This window comes from Odocoileus virginianus, chromosome 6 (assembly GCF_023699985.2).
Source record: "Odocoileus virginianus isolate 20LAN1187 ecotype Illinois chromosome 6, Ovbor_1.2, whole genome shotgun sequence".
Classification (NCBI taxonomy): domain Eukaryota; kingdom Metazoa; phylum Chordata; class Mammalia; order Artiodactyla; family Cervidae; genus Odocoileus; species Odocoileus virginianus.
The window spans coordinates 73,161,959-73,186,012 of NC_069679.1; the positions used below are offsets into that span (position 1 = coordinate 73,161,959).

Below are 24,054 nucleotides of genomic sequence, written 5' to 3' on the forward strand. Positions count from 1 at the left end.
AAAAAAAAAAGAATCCAAATAAGATAACTTTGAAAGCTGAAGGGGGAAGAAAAGAACATTTGTGTAGTGAGTAATAAACATTTCACAGAGTTCTCTAAGATGTATCTCTCTATCCTTACAACCTCGTTTTACAGATGCAGGGACACCTGCAGGTTCCCAGGGTCATGATACCTGGAAACAGTGGAGTGGAGATTGTTCTGGTTCCAAACCATTGTGTTCCTTTTACAATATTTTATAGTTAATGTTAAACCTCTGGTAATTCTGGAAAAGGAAATAAATGATCAAAAAATGGTCATAGTACCTATTTGAGGGATTTCTCCTTATGCCCTCTTTATATGACTACAGATGTACTGACTGCCATTTGAGAATCAAACCCAGGAAAGCCAGGCCAGTCACTCCTCACTTTGTGGGATCTTAATTCCGAAACAGTTCCTGGGGATAGCTGGAAGATTTGAATATCTCTGGGATGTCACTGTCCAGTTTTGAAATAATTTTATAAATGGGTTTCTTCCAGGAAGGATCTGCGTCTTTGCCTGTGGAGACAGCCCTGAAGAACTCCTGTAATGTCAAGCTGGCGATTTCCAAGAAGCAGTCTGGGACCTGCGTTCCCAAAGAGACCCACGAGAAAGAAAAAACATGAGGCTGTGAAGCCTGGCGCCATCCAGACCTCACTGCCTGACGCTGCCAGTTCCTTGGGTTGCAGGCTGATCAGAGCACCCCCACTTTACTGGCCCCTGACTTTTGCAGCCCCAGGAATCCCTTGCTCCCTCATCAAATACAGACCTTAAAATGATGATCCTGCTGAGACAGCCCTGGGAAAAAATGGATTAGGGACACTCCCTCTGTAGCAGCAGCTGATTCCGTTAATGGGTGACATTTTTAGCAAGTGGGAAATTCTGACTCTGGTTGAAATGAAATCTGTGGTTCAAAAGAGGTTTTTAGTATTCTTTTCTTTAGTGCCTCATGTGGAAAGAACCGACCCCCAAGCTTACGAGTGTCGTACCTCATTCCACCTTCTTTGGGGACTGGATTCAAAGGACTTTTTTTTCATTCCTGCTTCCAAAGCCAACCATTTGGCTTGGGGGTGGAGCGGGCTCAAGACTATGTTCCAGGACCTCACCCAAACTGGCAACATTAACGATGGGACATCCCACAGGGCCTCCAAATCCAGCCTGGCTGGGGGCTTGCCCCCACTGCCTGCCAGATGACCACCCCCACATGGAAGGACACAGTGCTGTCCCCCACCCACATGCCCGGACCCCCACTTGCCTCTCAAAGGAGGCATGGTCCATTTTCCCCACAGGTAGGCTTAGGTTTCTGAACATATTCTGATGGGGCATCTGACCAGCGGATGCCAGCAATTCTCTTTCTTGGAGGCATCAATACATTGTTCTTTGTTACCGCACAGTCACGTGAGAAATTCGAGAAGAGGGCAGTGTGCTCAGTAACCAGATGCACCGGGCACCGCAGAACAAGATGCCAGCCGAACAGAGCTGTTGGCCACACGCAAGGAAGATTACAAGCTCTCACCGATGACCCTTGGGCCACTTGCTCACCCTTCACCGATGCTTTACCTCTAAGGTGCCACCAGCGTGCCTTCATAGGGACCCCCAAAGGACTGAGCAGCTTAAGTATTGTCTATTACTTCCAGAAAGGATTTGAGATGACTTGCCGTGGAAGGCCCACAGATAAAACTGTTCAAGGGAGAATAAAGATAAGAACCAAATGATGAGCCGAAACTGCAGTAAAGAAAACCTTGGCCAAGAAGCGGCGCTGCAGCGAGAGCCCGGTGTTTATCCTGGGCCTCCTGGGGCAAAGCCAAGAAGGTTTGCAGGGTGTCAAACCCAGTCATTACAGAGTATTGTCTAAAATGGCATAACACCTGACCTCAGCCCATGTTTCTGAATAAAGACTGGCTGGAGATTCAGTTTGTGGCATCTACCTGTTGCCTATGAGAAGATGCGGAGGCTATCATCTTTGTGGATGGTACAGAGATGGGTCCCAGGCTGCCCTGCTCTCAGTGACGTAAGGACAGACATGGACGGGGATCTTTTCTAAAACTCCAGTGACAAAGGGAAGGCGCTCGTCAGACCTCCTGGGACCCAAGTGCATGGTCTTACCTCAAAGTCGTTTCCCTTGTTGTAGTGCATATTGAGAGCTCGAAAAAGTTCTGAGTCGCGGAGAACCACCAGCATTTTGGGATTTGTGACACCATCGGAAATCGCTTGCCGGGCAAATTTCTCCATCTGTATGTAATAAAACTCACGGAAGTTGCTGAACCACTTGATCATCTGGGAGGTGATGCAGCGGTTGAACTGTGCAAACAACAGGATCCATGAAATCAGACATTTGTCACAAGGTGCTCAGAGTCAGAACTGTCAGCTTCCAATTCAACACAGGGGTTAGCAAGAGTGGCTTCAATTCATACTAAACATGGCTTTCTTTAAAAAAAGAAGTCACAGCTATTTTCTAAGCCTATACAGTTATACATGGAAAAATCTGAATTAGCTGTAATGCCCAGTAGAAAACAAATGTATCTTATAGCCTAGACTTATAAAGGTTTGTCACTCCTTAAATGTGACTTTGGGAGGGCCCACAGTCAAGATCAGTGTGGTCCCAGTTTCTGCAGCCACCCAGGTAGATTGCATCACAGCTGGTGTGCTCTGCAAGGTAAAGAGCCAAGGGAAGGGGTGATGGTATAGATCGGAGGACTATGTATTGGCAACTCAGAGTTGCACAATGAATCAAAAATGAGAACTTGGTTCAGAGATGAAACAAGCGATTGGATATGAGGGAAATAGCTCAAAAAAAAAGGGGGGGTGGGGTGGGGGGGATGATTGAGATACAAAGTATCCACAGCCCCTAAGCCAACACCCAGGGTAAAGGAGGCCCTCTTGGAAACTATGAAAACATGCACGGCCTGGTTCCAACCCCCAGAGCTTGATTTTCTTATTGTCACATTGATTTGTATGCACCTTCACTCAGTTTTGAAACACTAAAGTTCAAAGGTAAATTTAACAGCAACAGTGTCCAACTCTGGATATATCCTTTCTTTTTTATGGTGTCTCCAGCAAAGAACACTAGGCTAAAGATGCTATTTACTCTTGGTTCTGTAACCCTGCCTCCCTCCCCAAGTGTTTCTGGGTCTTAACTATAGCTCAGAAACTTAGATTCAGAGACCCAACCTTCCCACCCCCAAAGTTACCCCTGTTTATTCAGTTTCTCAGCCCAGGACAAAAATGCCACAAGAAGAGGAGCTAAAGTGCGCAGATGATGACCTAGGATTTGACTCAATGTGGGAAACACCTGCGGCCACTTGGGAGTTTTGCAGAGACTGAAACTCAGTTGAAGGACTTTACCTGAACATCAGGGAAGTAAGCCTTCAGGAGGTTGGAGCTGGGGTAGCGTGTGAAGAAAAACATTAGTTTGGCCTTCTTCAAGTGACCAGGATTGAGGCCCTCCTGGATTTGGCCCAGGGTCAAGGAAAACTAAGACCAGCTTATCAAATGATTTTGTCAAATTATCCAAATGGTAAATTGTCCTGTTCCTTATGGTTTCTATTTAATTTTTTTCTGGTTGAATGATGTATTTGCTCCATTATTCTCTCTCTAGCAAGTATGATCAGATAAACTTCTTTCTTTCCAGATGCTGAATACCATCTATGTACAGTAAAGTTGCAGAGTTTAAAAAAACATTTTGATGTGTTAAAGATCTATGGCATATGTAATAGCAAATACAATCTGTTGTACTTTGTGTGTGTGTGTGCGCGTGCATGCATGCTATCACAATAGGGTGGGAAGAGATGCCAGCTGTCCCCCGGATAAACCATTTCAAAACCCCAAGTAGAGACTTACTTCTCCTCTCTGTCTCAGTTTCCTCATCTGTAAAATGAGAGGAGTCAACTATATGGTCCCCTTTCTGGCCCTCATCATTGAGTTTGTGGTGTTGATGCCAACAGGCACCTAACCAGACTGAGTACCAGATCACAGTTTGCTTTGGCTCAAGAAGGTCAAATTGCTGGGCTGCACTTCCCTCCGTTTGCCTGGCAGAAGTTCCCCCACACCCTCCCCACCTCAACTCAGATGGCCCTGTGCTGTGAAACCCTTCCTCGCTGAATTGGGCCTTCCTTACCCTGGGCTGCCAATGCTCTTTGTATAAGCCGTTTTTTGTAAGAATGATGTGATTGGGGTTTTTATTGCATGTTTGTCTCCCCATTTAGACTGTGAGCTCCTTGAGAGCAAGGGCCTTACCCGTTCATCTTTGTATTCCACGTGCCTAGCCCGGTGCTAGGAGCAGAGTAGGTGCTCAATAAATGTTTGGTGAATGAAGGAATGAGTGATTGAATTTTCAACTTTGATCCATGATTAAGTATGGCGATTCTATTCCAACCCATGCCTCTCACTCTGGGAACAGATCCCTCCCCCTTTAGTAAGAGCAGGGGGCTGTGGCATGAAAATCTAGCACCAGGGTGGTAGGGAAATAAAGAGTCTTACACTAGAACACTTAGCATTCCCAGGAACAATCTAGGGCTGTGTGGGAAGCATTCAGGGTGACCTTGGAGCTGAAGCCTGAGAGCTGTAGCTTTAGGACAATGAAGGCTTCTCAGTAGGACATGTCAGTTTACCCAAAGGAAACCAGACAACTGATTTCAACTATAGCTGGCCCAGGCACCCAGGCCGCTGTCCAGGAGGCCCCTGCCCCTTGCCTCACTAGTCCTACTTCTTATCATTCATAAGTGCTGTGGAAAGAATCCCAGATTGGGAGTTCAAAGACCCAGCTTCAGATCATAGATTTTGCCACCTAGTCCTGTATTACCCTAGGCAAGCCGCTTACCTTCGCTGGGCCCTATTTCTAAACTGTGGAGTGTAGTGGTTGAAATGCGCTTGGCAGTCAGAGCTGGCTTTGAATCCTGGCTCTGCATGTGTCTGTCTCACTCTGAGCAACTTAGCCTGCTTTTGTCCCTCTCGGATACTGATCTAAAGTGGATACTTGAGGATGGCGAGGTAACTCGGGATCACAACCCCTTCTCTGAAACAGTGGGCCAAATGGATGCCAGGTTTCAGAATTTATCTTGTCAAGGCAATATGGTGTGTGTATGATGTGTTAGTCACTGCCCACAGCAGGGTCTGTGGCAGCTGTCTAATCAGATAGTTTAAAGTTCCCACAGCAAAATCAATGACTAATTGTGCTAAGTGAGATAGTCTATAAAAGGCCTCCTATCAGCACACGTAGGGCTTCCCAGGTACCGCTGGTGGTAAAGAGCCTGCCTGCCAATGCAGGAGACACAGGAGACCTGGGTTCTATCCCTGGGTCAGGAAGATCCCCTGGAGGAGGGCATGGCAACTCACTCCAGTATTCTTGCCTGGAGAATCCCCATGGACAGAGGAGCCTGGTGGGCTACAGTCCATAGGGTCACAAAGAGTCGGACACGACTGAAGCGACTTAGCACGCAGCGCAGGTCAAAACCTGTGCTTTGCAGGTTTTGCAACCAAGAGGATTTCCCATCGACCTTAGGAGAAAGAAATCAGAGGTTTTCAGAGCGTTTTGAGTTTCAGAACTGTGGCTAGGTGGCATTGCACAGGGGAACTGTCGGTCCCAGTGCCTGCCACCCAGGAGGTGTGTGGTCACTAATCATTGCCTCATCATCATACCTGTTCCACCTGGTCACAGGGGCATCATGTGAATGGAAAGTTCTTTTATATGTAAGCATCTTGCTCTTCTGGGCTTTCATGGCCCCAGAAGAATAAATCTATAATATTAGAATGAGGGAATAATTGGGGCCAGGATGCTTCCTGGGGACCCTCAATCGTTGCAAAGGCAGCCCAATACCTGATCGAGGCAGCCAGGCCCTGTGGGTGGCCCCCCAAAACCACCTGAAGCTCTCGGAGCCCAAGCCTCATTTCACGAGGCCGGGCCAGCCACGCAGGAGGTGCTTTTCTGAAATAGCAGAATACCCTTCCCAGGGGAAGATCAGCGGAGAATCTTCGGGGACTGAGTTCTTGAGGTTCGTCCACAACCTGACTCTGACAGGTCTTAATCAGTGGCCTCTTGTCAAAGGCCTGCACAGATAGCTTCTCTCACTCAGGGCTTTCACCTGACGAGAAAATCTGTCTACGGTGATCTCTCCGTGTCTACTGCCTGAAGGGGGTACTGGTGGCTGGCGAGATGCTCTCAGCATTGGGTTTGTTTGTGGCTGTTGCTCCCTGCCTGCCAGGAAAAGAACCCGGGGGGTGTCCAAGCTTGGGCAGTGTTGCCAACACTTGTGACCAGCAGGTGGCGCTCATAGCTTAGGACACAAGAGCCAGCCTGGTGTGGCGTGAGCGCGTTCCACCCCATCCTGCCGCCTTCACCACAGCTTGCCAGGTAGAAGGGGCTTGACTATTCACTCCTGCTTGTGTGACTCCACAGGCACAAGGAGATGCAATTTAAGGCTGTCCCTGAGAAGCAGCACCGTGAGCTTGGCTCACTAAAAAAGCCACATCCAAAATACGTTCTCAGGAACTTAAATCTCACAAGATGCTGGTTGAAAGAGGGCTCTTTGGTTAGATGCCTGTGGGACTGTATACATTCTCCTCTTAACATTTTTCATCAGACTTCACGTTTACCCAGTGTTTACCCAAGCAACTTCTCTTGCTTCAACAACTTTTACATTCCTGAGGGAGGGTTACTCTGGAGAAACGTCTGCTTCTGAGTGGGCTCTCCCTAAGGCCTGCAAAGATGATGCAGTAAGATTCAGACCCCCTGCAGACCAGCCTGGGCCCCACAGCCTGCCCGGCGGGGGACCCCCCACTCCCTCCACACTCATGCAGCACCCAGCTCTCTGCTCAGCAGCAGCTTAGAAGCTAGTCCTTAAACTGAAGTCTTCTTACCCCTTTCACCTGGCCTCAGGTCTTGTCCCTGAAGAAAATCTCCCCTTTTCCCATCGGCCCTGCAAGTTTCTGGCCCCTCATGTATTGCCCATGAGTTATCTAGTCGGTGCAGGTAGAGGGGGCATGACTATTCACCCCTGCTTGTGTGACTCCACAGACACAAGGAGATGCAATTTAATGAGATGTCTCAATTAAGGAGATGTCTCTTTTTGCCTGAAGAGACAAGAGGTTCCGGGAGCCACGCCTCAGGTAAGGCCATTGCTTTGACCTGTTCTGCCAAGGTGTATGAGCTGCTGACATCTCAGTGATGGGGCTCTTCCTTCCACAGGGTGTTTCTGTCATATTTTGGGAGCCCATTTGGGTTTAAAAATAAACAAAACCCTTCCAGACCCAAAGGATTAATTCAGTAGTGGTAGAATCTATGTTACAGAAGAAGGTGAAGGAACCCTCCCAGACCCTTGGACCTCAGAACATGGCCACCACTTTCTCAGGAACCTAACAGCTATGAGCCACAGGGGACGGAAGCCCCAGAACGAACATTAAGAAGATGCCCCTCTCCTCCAGGAGAACAGAGCAGTTCCCCGTGCCAAGCAGTTGTTTGTCCCCTAACCTCCCCTCAGCGTCTGGAGTTCCTGTCTCCCTGGGCTGGGACAAATGAGAACCCCGATTACCCGAAAAGGATATGTGGGCCGCAGAGAAAGGAAGCGTGTCCGTGATAGCCTGCAGGCCACCCGGCTCCATTTTCACTGGGGGAACGAGGGCCAGTCTTTCCAAACAGGTGGACGTGAAGGGCCAGGGGCACTGCTGCCGGCCCGAGGCCAAAGGTCGCAGTCTGGCAGCTCCCCAAGGTTGCAGGGCCACCTCCGAGGAGGGCTGGCTCCGGGCAGATGGGTCCTGAGGAAGACCGCCCCTCCAGTGGCCCCCGGGCCCATGGCCCAGTAGCTGGCCAAGAATCTGCTCCTCCTGGATGTGGGCAGGTGCAACCGCCAAGGGACAGTCTGCTGGGGGAGCCTGATAGGGTTTGGGGATCATTCTCGGAGAGGTGGGGTACCTGGGAGGATCTAGAGACTTGGCCAGCGTTAAGCTTCCCAGCGGAGCCCCTGCTGGTGGCTGGACCCGCCTCGGCAAGGCTGCCAGAGGAAGCGGATCTTTACGGGCACCGCCCTCGGGAGGCGAGGACTCATTCCTCCCGTCTGGCACAGGCCCCTGGAACCTCCCGCCCAGCTGAGTCAGGTGCCCCGATGGATCCACCAGTACCTTCTGTAACACCGAGTCCACAGCCTGGGATATGGCCCCCGTCAGTTCTTTCTTCAGACTCTCCAGCAAGGCCCATGCTTCAGAGGGAAGAAACCTGGGCCCCTCAGGCAGGTACTGGACCTCAGACACTCTGTGTTTCTCCAGTCTGGAGAGGTCCCCGATGGACCCCGGGCAGTGGTGGTGGTCGCTGTCCACCCCCCAGGGCCCAGGCCCAGGGCCGTTCCTCTGGTCTGCCGTCAGAGGGCCCTGAGCTGCGGCCCTGGGCTCCACGGCCCGCAGGATGCGTTCCTGCAGGTGTCTCACCTGCTGCCTCAGCAGGTGGAGCTGTCCTCTCACCCGAGGGCCCCCCTTCCTGCCGCAGCCCCGGTTCCCGGCAGGGCCTGGCTCCAGGGGACCTTGCTGCGCGGGAAGGCTCTGCTTCCTCTTCCGCCCCTGGGCCTTCTCTGGGCAGCTCAGGCTGTCCCCGGCAGGGGCCCTGCCTGGCCCCAAAGGGGTTGGGGAGAGGAACATGCCTCGGACGATGGTCTCTACTCTGGCCCTCTTTGCCTGGATGTGCTCATCCCCAAAGCAGTCAGGGTCGGAGAGGCTGGAGCTGGGGACCTGACTCCAGGCAAAGGGGGAGCATCTGCTCTGCTCCCTGGGGGACAGGCTTCTTCCACCTTCCATACAAGGTTCTGTCGGATATTGGGCTGGACCCGAAAGCAAGCTGGAGTTTGGATCCATCTCTTGGCTCCACAGACGCCGTAGTCAGGGTTCTGCGAGAGAGTTTCTCTGGCTCAGCTGGAGGTACACCTCCAGGGAGCTGGGGCTTTCTCCTCTCCGCTTAGAGGAAGGATTCAGACTCTGGGATTCTGGGCACTCACCCACCTCCTTGGCAGACTCTGAAAATAGAGACAGGAGAAAACAGGACCTGTGACTTTGAGCGGTGCTTCTCCAACTTGACTGTGCAAACAAATCAGCTTGAATCCTGTTAAAAGGCAGATTCTGAGTCAGCAGGTCTGGAGTGGGGCATCGATTGATTCTGTATCCCCAGCCAGCTCCCAGGTGATGATGCTGCTGGTTCCAACCACACTTTGAAGGCATTCCCAAGAGCAGGCCTCCCAGGAGAAAGTTCTTATTCTGCCAGGACATAAAAATAAAATAATCCATAGTAATGATTGTGGCAGTCAGTTGCATAACTGGCATTGTGCCAATAACTTTACACCCATTACCTGATTTAATTCTCATAACAGCTCCGTGGGAATGCTGTCAGTCCTATTTTACAGATAAAGGAAACAGGCTCAGAGGAATTAAGAAGTTACCTCCCTAAGGTCATACAGTTAGTGTCAGGCTGGAGTCAGAATAAGATTTATCTTGATTTAGAATGACTTTCTGCAATAGAATCACCCTGGGCACTTGTTAAAAATAGCAGATCCAGTAGGCTCGCCAGTCCTGCTTAATCAGAAGTCCTCGGTGCTGTGTTAGGGCACCTGCCTCTAAAGCAAGCAAACTGAAGTTTGAGAACATGCTGTTTGACCACTATGCAATCCTGCTCCTGAAAGAGTCGGATCATGCATTTATCTTTCAACATTCTCACAGCTGCTTTTTAAGCATATACTGTACATCAAGACTTCTTTTGGACACTTGGACAGTCTGTGGTGAGTAAAACAGCATAGTCTTGCTCTCATAGAGCAGGACATCTAGCAGGGGAAGAGAGAATAAATAAGTACATTTTCAGGTCGTGATAACTGCTATGAAGAAAAAGCACAATAAGGACTGGGATGAAGGTATGGGAGAATGAGGGAGCAATATTAGAAAAGACTGCATAAAGCTGTTTTATTCCCATGAATATCAAAGTGCGCTGCACTTGAATCAGGAGCTAATGTGTGTGCAGGAGGTTTTGGGTAGCAGGTATAAGGCACTTGGAGTTTATGAAACATTCATATATGTAAAGTCATTACATCTCACACCAACCTTGATGGCTGGTGTAATTCTCCCATTTTGTAGACGGGGAAATTGAGGTTAAGAATGGCTCTCAGTTACTAAGGTTCCAAGTTTTCTAATGCAAACACACCTCAGCTCCCTCCCCAAAGATAAGAAGACCTGCATAAGAGACTGACTTCTCTGTCTTTTAAGCAGATTCATCCTTTCCTAGAAAATTTAAATGAATTTCTTTTTTCTCTAGAGATTTCCACTCTTGATTGCTTCTCGAGTACAAATGCTGGTAGGAGAGATTTTGCTTTCTTTCCATTTACATCTTGAAGCTTGCTTGGAATTTATACTTTAGGAAATCCCAGCTCTTCTGGAGCCAGGGGGTTCTAGTTGGTAGACTTACCACAGCCTCCACTTGGAGTTGGCGGGCAGCTGGCAGACACTCAACACAAGCTCTCTGAGGGCAACTTCATGTCAGCAAGAGGGTGAAGGGTAGGAGGCAAATGGCAGCTGCAGTGCCATTTTGAGGAAAATGCCACTGAAAGAAGGCTAGGTTCTCAGGTCAATTAGAAGATTCTGGCTTTGAATAAGTAAGACACTTGTAAATTACTAAAAACAAAAACCACTGATTTGCCAAATTAATATAAATGAAAGAATTTGCTATTGCCAAGTTTTACCAACAGTTTTGATGGTTTACCACCTCTTGGAGAAACATTTAACTTCCTGTGATCATTTGGCAATGAATATACACTATTTGTATAATATGAAAAAAAATTTTTTTAAATCATATCATCTAATAAGCATAAGTGGATCATTGCATATACATTAGCTGCTTTCTAAGCGATAATGATCACTACACTGGCACAATTGATATTTTAACTTAGAGGGACTAAATAACAATAACACAAACCATGTATATTTTCAGTTAAAAGGGGCTTTTCCGGTAGCTCAGCTGGTAAAGAATCTGCCTGCAAGGCAGGAGACCCTGGTTCGATTCCTGGGTTGGGAAGATCCCCTGGAGAAGGGATGGGCTACCCACTCCAGTCATAGGCTTCCCTGGTGGCTCAGCTGGTAAAGAATCTGCTCACAATGCAGGAGACCTGGGTTTGATCTCTGGGTTGGGAAGATCCTATGGAGGAGGGCATGGCAGTCCACTCCCGTATTCTTGCCTGGAGAATCCCCATAGACAGAGGAGCCTGGTGGGCTACAGTCCATGGGGTCGCACAGAGTCAGATATGACTGAGTGACAAAGCACAGCACAGCTTCCAAAAAGAAGAAGGGTTTGGTTATAGTTATTCTTAGTGAACATTTCCTAAACTCAATGTTTTCAAACCCAGACTCCATGGCTGCCCTCTGCCTTTCCTCTCTGCCACCTATCTTCTTGCTCTGTCCAGAAGCTGGAGAGCCTCCTTGACCCCTGCCCATCTTCTTATCCTCAACATGCAGTCACTATGGCTGGTAAATTTTGGGAAAAAATGGCTCTGAACTACATTCGGCCATATTATTCCCATTATGTTTTCCTGACTTCGCATCTCGTAAGTTTTCACCTGGGCAGTTCCAATACCTCATGACTGGTCCCCATCCTCTAGCCTCTCCTCACTGTGGTCCTTTTTCTACACTCATTCATTTATTCATTCAACAAATATGGGCTGAGTGGTGACAACAAACAAAATCCTCTGCCCAAGTGGAGCTAACAGTCATGCAAAGGGGGACAGATGTAATAACTTAGTAAGGAATGGAAGGCCAATATACAGGGCCTTGTTGATAACTGTGAAAATATTGGCCTTTACTCTGAGATAAATGAGGACCCATTGGAACGCTATGTGCAACGTGACCTGACTTGGTTTTAAAAGGCTCGTTCTTTACTGGGTGAGGAATAAACTAGGCATGGCGAGCAAGGGTTGAAACAAAGGCTTAGGAGGCTCTTGTGATCATCTAGATGATAATAATTCAGATGAGATAGCTTGGACCAGGGTGACAGCAACAGAAGTGGGAAGTGGTGTCAGATCCTGGATATATGTCAATGTTGAAACCAGTGGGGTTTACTATTAATAACAGATTGGATGTAAGGACCAAGAGAAAAAGAAGCATCACTGATGATGGCTCCAAAGTGTTTGGCCTGGAAGGATGGAGTTGCATGAACTGAGACAGGGAGGGCTACAGAAGAAGCAGACTTGGGGAGGAATATCAGGAGCCCAGTTTTGGAAGCGATAAATTTGAAATAATGATCAGACATTTCAATGAGGGTGCTGAGAAAGCAGTTGGATAACTAGGCCTAGGGTTCAATGGGGAGATTTGGGTTCAAAATAAATAATTAAGAGTTGTAGGTATGTAGATGGATGTACTCATCAAGGAGTGAATATAGGCAGAGAGGAGCAGGGGGCTGAAGTCTGACTCCTGGGACTTAATAGCATGAAGAGGCTGGGCAAGAGGGGAGCCAAACAGGAAACATAAACAGCAATCAATGAAGTAGGAAGAAGTTTAGTGAAGGAAGTGTTTCTAGGAGACAGGAGAGGTCAAGTCACATAAGGATTGTGAATTGACTGTTTAAGTTAGTAATTCCAGATGTCATTCAGAGTCACTTGGGGTCTTTATCAGAGCAGTTTTGGTGGAGTGGAGGGCAGGGGAAGCCTGGTTGAACTGAATTTTAAGGAGAGGCAAGAAGAGGAATTGGTGACATTGACTGTGGCAACTTTTTCAAGGTGTTTTGTAAGGAAGAGAGAAATAGGAAAGTAACTGGAAAGAGAAGTGGGGTCAGAGAGGATTTCTCAAAGAAACCCTCCCACGCCATTGGTGGGAATGGAAATTGGTGCAGCCACTGTGGAAAAGAGCATGGAGGTTCCTAAAAATAGTTACCACATGATCCAGCAATCCCACTCCTGGGCATATATCAGCAGAAAATTCTAACTCAAAAAGATACATGCAGGGAGTTCCCTGGCAGTCCAGTGTTTAGGGCTCCAACCTTCCACTGCAGGGGGCACAGATTCCATCCTTGAATGGGGAACTAAGATCCTGCTTGCTGTGTGGAAAAAAAAGAAAAAAAAAAGATATATGCACCCCCATGTCCGTACAACTTACAGTAGCCAAGATATGTAAGCAACCTAAATGTCTGTCAACAGATGAATGAATAAAAAATATGTGGTACATACATACAATGGAATACTACTCAGTCATACAAAAGAATGAAATAATGCCATTTTCAGCAACATGGATGGGCCTGGAGATGATCATACTAAGTGAAGTAAGTCAGAGAAAGACAAATATATATCACTTATAAGTGAAATCTAAAACAATGATACAAATGAACTTTTTTATAAAACAGAAATAGACTCACAGACATAGAAAGCAAATTTATGATTTCTAAAGGGGAGCTGGAAGGAGGATAAATTCGGAATTCGGGAGTAACAGATACACACCACTACATGCAAAGCAAATGATAAACAACAAGAACTTACTACATAGCGTAGGGAACTGTAGTCAATATCTTGTAATAACCTATAATGCAAAAGAAGCTGAAAAGGAATAGTACACATGTATAACTGTACATCAGAAACTAAGACCACATTGTAAATCAAATATACACCAATAAAAATTAAATTTAAAAAAAGACAATCTCTCAGGATAGGAGGCATCACAGGATATTTGTACGCTAATAGCAACGCTGTTGTAGAAAGATAATATTTGTTAATATAGACAAGAGGGGGAGAATTTCTGGAGCCTTGTCTTTGGGTAGGAAGGAGGGGGTGTGATATGGTGCAGATGAGGAGGGCTGACTTTAGAGAGGAGAACCGTCAGTTCATTGGTGGTGGAGGAGAAAGGCAGGTATGTGGGCAGGTGCTGGCAGGTGGGTAGATGCGGTGATGGGAGCTCAGTGGGGGAAGTCCCTTTTGATGGTTTCAGTTTTCTCAGCAACATTGTCATTGACATTAATTTTCTAAAATGTAGGTCTGCTGACGCCCCTCCATGGAATCCAAGCCTTTGCTAGCTTCCTATTTACGGTAAGGTGCAGATGTCTGGGCTCCTGGTAACCACGGTCTTACTCTAACTCCCTGGAGCCCCTGCCCTCAACCGTTACCTGTGTTGCACTGTCCTGGGCTGTGTTTCCTGAGCTCACCAAACTGCTTCATGCCTCCAGATCTTCACACCTGCTGTTCCCTCCACCTGGAAGGCCCTTCTGCTTTCCACCTGATGAACCTCTCCTCCTCTTTTAAAATCCAACTGAAATGCCTGCTCCTTTCTGAAGCAATCAGTGGTCTCCCCCTACCCCTGCACTCCGCTTCAGTCTCTGAGTTCCCCAAGTAGCACCTGATCACCAATTGTCACCAAACAGGTTTGTGCTCAATTACATATTCTCTCAGCACTTTATTCGGACTGACTTTTGTCTCTTCATTAGAGGTACGGTATTTCAGATCCCTCCAACACCAAGCGCAGAGCCTTGCGCGTGAAACAAAACCAACACAGCCAGACCGGGAGACAGAAACAGACAGAAGGGCACTGACCCACCAACCGCCAAATCTCCCTTGTGGGTTATTGAAGGTATTGCTCCTGGTGTTCGGTGTGGTCTGTGTGCCCGAGACGGCACAGCTACTAGAGTCAAGGACAGGACTCAGTGTATTCGATGAAGCAAAAATCAGCAAGAATGTTTTGATGTCAGAAACTGGAAGTCCAGCCAGACACTGCTGTGGCCAGTTGCCCAGAGATGGTCACGCCCATCTCTGTAGGACAGCCATGGAAACTCTGCATCCGGGCAGCCAAGAAACAGGAAACCTCTAATGCTGGGGCCAGCCTGCTGCCCGAGCCCTGGCTCTGGGTGTGGCTTGAAGCAGCGATGCTGTCTGTTTGAAAATTAACTAGCAGCACTCTCACACTCACTGATAGATGTGACCATTGTCACAACCCTTTAAAAATAGGTTTACTGCTTTCCTTGAAAAGTGAAAATCATGAAAGTAATACAGGATCATTTTACTTCCCAAATACAGAAATGTGTTAATAGGAGAAGAAAGACACTTATAATGCTGCCTCCCAGAAAAAAAAATCACAGCCAACATTTTGGTGTTCATCATTTTTTCCGAATTTTTTGTCTGTGTACAAAGTTCCATAATTTTCATAATTCTATTTATTTAAAAAAATAAAATGGAATCATACATAGTTCTGTAGTTTTCCATTGTTCCCTTTTTTATGTGTCAAAGAACATTAATATACAGCAACATTGTAAAAGCTGATAGTAGTCCATTGTATGGATGGACCATAACTTATTTGGTAAATTCTCTTCCTGTGTGTGTATGCTTAGTCACTCAGTCCTGTCCAACTCTTTGCATGGATAGTAGCCCGCCAGGCTCCTCTGCCCCTTTCTAGGGACATTCCTCTGTTTTCATTGTTATAGCCATAGAGAGGAGTTGAGAGCAGGGACCCTATAATCAGCTTGGATTTTTTTTTTTTTAATTTTTTTGCTGGTTGACTTTCCACTTGGTGCCAGGCACAGAGTTATGGGGTGTCGGGAAGGTTCTTGTGTGGCTTCAGTAGTAAGGAGGGAGATCCTCTGAACTGCCTTTTTGACGTTTTTGCTGTTTTGATGTTAAAGAATGGAGCTGTTTCTGCTGGCTACTGTCTGTGAAATCTTGAGGTGGGGAGCTGGGGGAAGGGGAGGGGTGGGGCAGAGCTCTTAGCACCTAGGGCCTTGGAAGGAAGCCCGGTGGTGGGCGGTGGCCACTCTGGACAGGGGCCTGGTGTTGGTTTTATTGGGCTGGCCACCAGGCTGCTGCTTCCTCATGGTTTTCCAAGCCAGGTCACAGGTGACCATGTCGCTGGACGCTGGGGTACTGAGGACTTCAACACCGTGGCCATGAATAGGGGTGTGGACTTCTTGAAAAATAAGGTGGCCCATCAGCGCCCGAGTCGGCCTGGAGGGGACTGGGGTGGTAGGGGCTGGCGTCCCCAGGGTACTGGGCACCTCCGCAGGAGCTGTTATCGAAAGTGAAACCCAGGCAGCACTGGCGGCACCGGCGGTCATGGGTGGCCACTGGCCGAGACGCTGGAGGCGCTGGCTGCCTGCTCTTGCTTGTGGGCTGGTGGGAACCTCGGCAGAAACCCGCGGTCATGGCTGGCAGGGATGAGGGTGCTTGATGATGGAGCTCGTCTGCAGAGGAGACCACGAGTGGCCACTCCGTGCCCCAGACATAGGGCTGCCTGCCCAGACTGAATCCCTAGAGCCATTTACTAGCTTTGGGACCTCTTGGTACTCAGCCTTCCTCTCACTTAAACAGGAATAACCATAGTATGCACTGTTATCATAGGGCTGTTGTAAGGATCCAATGAATTAACGTATGTCATGGATTCAGAACAGTTCCTGGCACATAGTAAATTGCTGATGTGTTAGTTATTGTTATTATTATTATTGATGGTATTGAGATGAACACTCCTATCTATATCCTTGGGAACATATTATTTTCTTATGTTACATTTCTGGAAGTGGAAATTCTGGGCCAAAAACTAGGTGTATGTTAAACTTTCATACTTGTCACCCACCTGCCCTCCAGAAATGTACCAACTGATTGGGAGTAAAGATGAGGGTCTGAAGGAGAAATTTTAATTTTCACTGTATACTTCTGTATTAATTGAATTTTCATTAGAAGGTACTCATGCATTACTTGTACATATACTTTTAGTCAGTTTGCTCTCTTAGCAACATATCTTTAAAAGAACACATATGATCTCACCCTCACCAACACTGGGCATGTCAGTTCTTTGTTAGTGTCAGTCTTTTAAATCTTCACCAACATGATAGGTGAAAATGTTATCTCACCATTTGTATCTCTTGCTCATTTTTCATATATTTTGGGAGAAATAGTTATGTTGCATATATTATGAAACTTAAACATGTTTATGTCATTTGAGTCAATGACTCTATATCTAAGAAGTAAAATCAAGACATTATTAAAAAATAAAATACATTTTTAAAAATTAAAAAAAGAAAATTGATGCAATACCCACAGATTTATGTAACAATGGCTACCTTAATATTATTTATAAGGCTAGAGAATGGTTAAATAAATTATAAGGTATGGAATCATCTATGTGATGCTATGTCATGCAGTCACTTAAAAAATCATGTTTGAGAAGAGTGTGTAGGACATTATTTTATAATAAAAAGGGGGAGAGAAAAATCACATATTAAAAATACAAAGAAAAAAGCATGAAAAGGAAATATATTAAATTGTTAGCAATAGTTCTTTGGGGGTGATGGAACCTTAGGTAATTTTTTTCTCTGTTTCTTTTTTTTTTTGTTAACTTTTCTGTATTTTCCATATTTTTAATGGGTATGTTCTCACTCTTGTAATTTAAAAAAGGGATCCCTTGCCTTGAATAATTAAAAACTTGCATTTATAGGGGAGGCTGTGAATATTTAGGGGCAGAGAATATATAGGAAATCTTCGTACTTTCTGGTTAATTTGCCAGGAACCTAAAACTGCTCTAAAAAAAATGGGATCTATTAAAACAAACAAACAAAACAGGCATTTTTCTTTCCCAGACATACATTTCTGGGCACCAGGAAGGAAAAGCCCCGCTGGAGAAGCAAATTCAACTACAAACACGAGCACAGAACTCAGGCCTCCTAAGATCACTCCAAAGTTATGTAGGATTTTATAACTCAAAGGGGCAAAATGTGGGTGAGGTTGAATTTCAAGTAAATAACAGACATAAGAAAGAAGCTCTGTGTCATTTCTTTTCAGCTGAAGTGTTTGAGGTCATGGGCACCAGCTGAAAAGACAGTCAGTATCTGGGGTGTTCTCAACTACATAGATCACCTCCTGACCTGAGAACCTTTCTCCCTGTGGGTTTGTGCCCTTCCACGGGATCTCTCTCGAGATCTCCCAAAAGCTCTTCCCCAAGGGGACAAAGGGGAAGAGCTGCTCACAGTGTAGGCCAGGGTGAGACCAGCAGCTCACAGGCTGTGTCTCTCCTTCTGTGATGTGTCCACACTTGTGGAACAGCAAGCACTTCTGACAGACTCCAGCAGGGCCACTGAGAACCAGTCAATAAAACAAGGTTGGCCATGGGGAGTCCTTAGATAAGAGGCACCATGTGAAGCCCGAGAGATACTGACTCATTCTCATCCCTGTGACTGATGCTCAGCCCAAGGTTTATATGAGGTTTACTGTTGTTTCCTTGATAATGTTCCTTTCAGGTCTGGGTTGGGAAAATTTAGTGTTTGTCTTTGAAGGATTTTGTTCATTCACTTCCTGGACTCAGCTGGATTTTTATTGGACCAGCCTAGTAGATCACTGCCCCAATATGGTTAGAGAAATATGGAAGGAAGCACCTTATCCTGAAACAGCCTCTCCTGAGCAGATTATCATGGGATCTAAGGGCCCACCACCAGTGATTCATAATAACGATCACTTAATCACGTTATATACAAATGCATTTTTGCCTGCTGCTGCTGCTGCTAAGTCGCGTCAGTCGTGTCCGATTCTGTGTGAACCCATAGACGGCAACCCACCAGGCTCCCCAGTCCCTGGGATTCTCCAGGCAAGGACACTGGAGTGGGTTGCCATTTCCTTCTCCAATGCATGAAAGTGAAAAGTGAAAGTGAAGTCGCTCAGTTGTGTCTGACTCTTAGTGACCCCATGGACCGCAGCTTACCAGGCTCCTTCGTCCACAGGATTTCCAGGCAAGAGTACTGGAATGGGTCGCCAGTGCCTTCTCTGGCATTTTTGCCTGACCCATAGTATTTCTAAACAGCTTTCCACCCAAGTCCCTAGCAGGCTCAGCAAACTTTAGCTGCCACCTAAGACCTGTGCTAAGTGGCATATCTCAAGGACATGCAGCATTTCTATGTTCTACTGAGGTGTTTTCACATATGACCTCACCTCTGCTTCATCTTCTGGGGGCCCCCCGCATTAGTGCCATGTGGCTGTGGGCAGGAGCGGAGGCACCCATTCATCTCTGGTCCAGCCCTGAGTAGCTTGCCCTGCTGCACTGGCCGATAGTGGGGATGGTGAGAGGAGGTCAGATGACAGCCCAGTAGGCACAGCCCTGACCGTTGACAGACTGAGACAGAACCACTTCAGAAGCCCTGGTGGTCCGTGTGACTAGTGCCCATGAATTATGGAATCATCTTCTGGTGCTGGACTTGGGTCAGATTCACCAGCTCATGCAAGTTAACTTTGCCTCTTTCCTCCCTTAGTTTCTTTGTCTGTGAAATGGCGTTGCTAACAATGCCATTTTCTAGTGAGAATCCCAGGTGTTAACACATGCCGGGTGCCTGAACTTGCACTCTCCAGCACTGATAATAGGTGTTCCTTAAATTGAAGCTTCCTTTCCCCCTTGGGCGGGTCTGGGAGGCCCCATAGCCTTGGCACTTTAGCACTGGAATGGACTTAGGGATGCCCTAGTACAGTGAGTGGTTTCCAGAATTTTAGATTTCAATCATTAATAAAATTTTAAAAAATAGGATCAGCTTGAGAGTTGCTGACACTTTATTTGCAGGTAAGGGTGCAAAAAATAAGCATACAAAGACTGAATCTACCCTTGTTTTATTTCATAAAAAAAGAATCTTAAAAAAAAAAATCTTAAACCACCTTATTTTAAAAAAAGAGGACTGGCATAATATCCAAATAAATTTAGCTTGGGAAAAAAAAATAAAAAGCAAAACTCTTTACATTGTCTTTTCTGAAAATCAGTGAAAACATCACTGACGATCCGTGATCATCAAGTCAGGCCTTTGCTTTACGGATGAGTCCACTGAGGCCCAGCGAGGTGGAGCGGCATGCCCAAGGTTACACTGTGGCTGCCATGTGGCCCCGCTGTCTAGAACACCACAGCTCAGAGGGAGAGTCCCTTTCTTGTGGCTGAGATGGGTGCTCTGAGCTGACAGTCAGTAGGTCTGGGCTCCACTCCCAGCCATTTGCCCTCAAGCCACATTTTCTGTCTTGTCTGCTTCACTAAAATAGGGATGGTTATCACCCCCTCACTCAAGGCTGTCTGAGAATCTAATGAAAGAAGAGCTTCAAAACTGCTTGGAGGGACTTTTCTGGTGGTCCGGTGGTTAAGACTTCACTTTCTAATGCAGGGTGTGTGGGTTCGATCCCTGGTTGGGAAGCTAAGATCCCACATGCCTCCAGGCCAAAAAACCAAACCATAGAGCAGAAGCAATGTTGTAACAAATTCAATAAAGACTCCCACATCAACAAATCTTAAAAAAACAAAAAAACAAACCTGCTTGGAGATGCATTCCAGGGTATTAGAGAATGAGGTATCAGGAGTGAAAAGTTTCACGGTCTGTGATTTGCTTAAAAGTGTTTCAGTCAACAAAAGGAGTTGAAGCAAATACGGCAACATATGAACAATGGTTAATCTAGGTGAGGGGTGTGTAGATGGGTATAGTTACCCTTTCTCTACACTTTTCTGCATACTTGAAATTTTTCATAGCAAGCATTCCATCATCATACAAAAAAGTGCTCGAGCAAGGTAAACGGAAGAGACGGTGTTGTTACTCACGGAGAATACGCCCTCGGAGAGTTCCGGTCCTGGGCTCTTCAGCCAGGTGGGATTCACCACCCCAGGAGCTGGAGCAACCCACCCTTTACCAGCCTTGGGCACAGAGCCATGGTCAGGAAGTGACTTTGGTTTCCCTGCTTCCTCCCCAGGCAGGCCTGGTGCCTGTGGCTGGGTGAGGGAAGCCTCCCACCTCTCCTCAGTGCGAGGCACTATCTGACAGACCCAGCTCTGAAGAAGCAGCCGCAGGCACTGGGGACAGTGGGGGCTGCCTAGCACAGCCAACCAGTGGGGGGGTGGGGCGGGGGGGGGGGTTAATGAATATGCAGATAGAGGCCGGAGCTGGTTGGCTGCCCCTTGCCATATCCCATTCCCACCCCAACTCAGATACGCAGAAGAGCCAGCTCAGAGAGGACCTTTTTGAAATGCCATCTCTTCTGCTGTTGCCTAAGGATCCACAGAGCCTCTTGAAATTTTGAGACTGAATTATCAAGCTTCTCCCATTACATAGCGCTCCTGACCTCTGCTTCCAGATTCTCCAGGGAGTCAGCACCAAAGGGATCATCTTTCTCCCTGTCCCTCATCTTGAGGATACGGAAACCAGTCCAGCACCAAAAACATGGCATCTCAGCTCTGCAGGAAAGCTATGTGACTTCTCCCCCCAGCAGAGGTCTGGAAACCATTGGGGAGGTCATTTGCTGGGCCCAAAGCCCCCTTCTCTGGCAGAGCTGGGGAGAACTCACTGGCCAAATCACTTCCCCTGAACATCACTTGAATTTTAACAACTTCTTCTTCAGTTTGGGAAGTAAAGTGAATGCTGTGAAACACAGCAATGAAAATAGATGAGCTTAAAGCTCAATTCACCATGGATAAGTCCTGAAAACATAATGTTGAGTGAAAGACTTAAGTCACAGAATGATACAGGTACTGTGATTCTATTTATATTACATTTAAAAATAGGCCAAAATGTCTAAATATTTGCTGAGTACTTATCCATCCATTATTTTTAATTACAAATGAATGAAGAGATAGATGGATGAAATCTGGGTATCATGAGCAATACAAAGAGAATATAGGATATAGTCTCTATGGACCCCAGGCTCTAGCCCTGTCTACCATCTGGTAAATATTAGGAAAAATGTAAGAAATGATGTGAGTGTGTAGTTCAGGCCACACTTACGAATATTGGAGGATTTCAGTTAAAGAAAAACGAGTCTGTGTGTATTATTTAGGCTGAGCTGCCTTCTTTGTGGGGCTTTCCAAGTGGCACAGTGGTAAAGAATCTGCCTGCTGATACAGGAGATGCAACAGACGTAGGTTCGATTGCAAAGACCCGACACAACTGAGCATGCACGCACATGTCCTCTCTGTGGTGTTTATTTTATTTTTAATTAACTGAGCCATTTATTCTTCCTAGAAGTATATATTTTTTTGTACAATTTGAAAGTAAATATGTCTTTTCCTCAGTTTGAAGAAGGGCCAAAAACATGTGTACAGTTTCGGACACATGCATACTGAAACTGCAATGAAAATAAGGAGATGGTTAACATACAGTCCAGTATAGCAGGGGTTAACTCTGGGATGACCAGCAAGGAGGGTCACACAGGGCTTTGTCATTTCTTAAGTTGCATGGTGAGTATGGGTATTCTTTTTATTCCTTTTCTTTAAATCACACACATATATTTTATATGCCATTTTGAATATATATTTTACCATAAAAACTTAAAAATTTTATCACCCCTGCCGTAATCACAAGTCTATGAACTTGTAGTCATCAACTCCTGTCCCAATAGATGATGCTGTGTCTTGGGAGGCTTTAAATACAGAAGAAGGTATAAGCTGATTGGGTTGGACCTTGGGCTCCATGGAAGCTCATATGAGAATTTCAAGAAAATTAGTTTCAACCTTTATCCTGAGATAAACTTTGCATGTTACCACATATGTGTGTACACGTGTGTGTACACACACATGTATACTCCTACATATGTGTTATCTAATACTGTAACATGTAATTAACTTGGGTGATGACTGAAACTCCAGGAGAAATGCTTTGCCACATTGTCCAGGCCTGAGCTTCTAAACTGTCAGTGAGAATCTCAAAAACCAATTGAAAACTGCAAAAATTAAGTAGCTATTAAGAAATATTAACAGCTACCCCTGGAAAAGATTGCCATACCCCTGGAAAAGATTGCCATGACTCCTGATTACTGTTTTTGGATTCTTCAGCTGTAACCATCAGTGTTGTCAGCATGGCAGTATGTATTCATTCTACTTGTATTTATTGAGTACCTATGGAATACCAGAGACTGCATCCTGTGCAGAGCATTCAGGAAAACAGAGTCAAGTCTTTCCTCCTGCTACTCTTTCCAGTAGAGGAGACAGGTAAAAATGACATTACAATGCAATGTAGGGATACAGGCACATGCTTTGGAAAAACAGAAAAGATATAATTCTGCTACATGGGATTGGAAGGGATTCAAAAGGTATTTAGAGGATGATTAGGAGTGCCTAATCAGGAGTTGGGAACAGCCCAGGCAAAGATTCGGAAGGAGTGAAATAACTAAAGCTACTAAAGCTCAGCACCTGTGAGAATGGGGATGGGCAAGTAGGGAGCGGATTACAGTATAGCCAGAGGCCAGATTATCAGGTGAAACTGAAGAGTTTGGACTTTATCCCACTGATAGGGAGAAGCAATCTAAGGACTTTACACAGGGGGGGTGACAGGATTAGATTTGCATTTCAAAGACATCTTTGACACAGGTGTGGAGAATGAGTTAAGAGAGTTTGGGAGTGGCCCCCTGGGTCCTTTCAGGAAGCTTTTTAAAATAATCCAGGTGAAGGATGCTGAGGACTTGATCAGGGGCAGTGACAGGGCAAAGATGTTTTCTCTATTTCAAGTTAGGGCTTCTGCTCACCCCTCCAGAATTCCAGGGCAAGTGCTTTCAGGGTTTGAGTCATTGAAGGCACCAGAAAGTTCCCAAGGACCAGGCAAGAGGACTCAACGAAAGAAACCAACATGAGTAGGCACCAAGCGGCTCATTCATTCATTCTTAATTCAAGCAGAAGCCTATAGAACACCTTTTCTATTAGGAAAGTGAACTATGAAAGTGAATACTCAGGAGCTTGGGGCTTTAAGGGGAGGGGGAGCTAAAGAATAGAGGAAGTGCCATGTACTTTCACTTTGAAGCAGGGCAGTCCAATTCAGCCCAGAATTTTTTACTGCACATCTAAACTATGACAATCTCTGTTCTAAGTGCTGGGGATACATTATACTCCAAAAACAAACAAACATATAGAGAAAGAAATCTGACTGGGGTTACCAAAAGAAGGGGAATTGGATGAAGGTATAAACTTCCAGTTATAAGTAAGTACTAGGGATGTAATGTACAACATGATAAATTATGTTTTATGTTATTAATATATATGAATGTTTTTATCTTTTTTCTTTTGCTTTTCTTTTCTTTATTTTTATATGAATGTTTTAAAGAGCATAACTGCTAAGAGTTCTCATCACAAGAAA

At 46.1% G+C, this 24,054-nt stretch overlaps 1 protein-coding gene across 1 annotated transcript; it reads right to left on the minus strand.

The window, feature by feature from the left end:
* Nucleotides 1-8,862, minus strand: PROX2 (prospero homeobox 2). Its single transcript, XM_020906910.2, has 4 exons — nucleotides 7,554-8,862; nucleotides 3,360-3,467; nucleotides 2,121-2,315; nucleotides 1-600 (listed from the first exon to the last, which is right to left on the minus strand). Exons 1-4 carry the CDS (start codon nucleotides 8,847-8,849, stop codon nucleotides 415-417), a joined length of 1,785 nt encoding a protein of 594 aa, XP_020762569.2. The 5' UTR covers nucleotides 8,850-8,862; the 3' UTR covers nucleotides 1-414.
* Nucleotides 8,863-24,054: the final 15,192 nt, after the last annotated feature.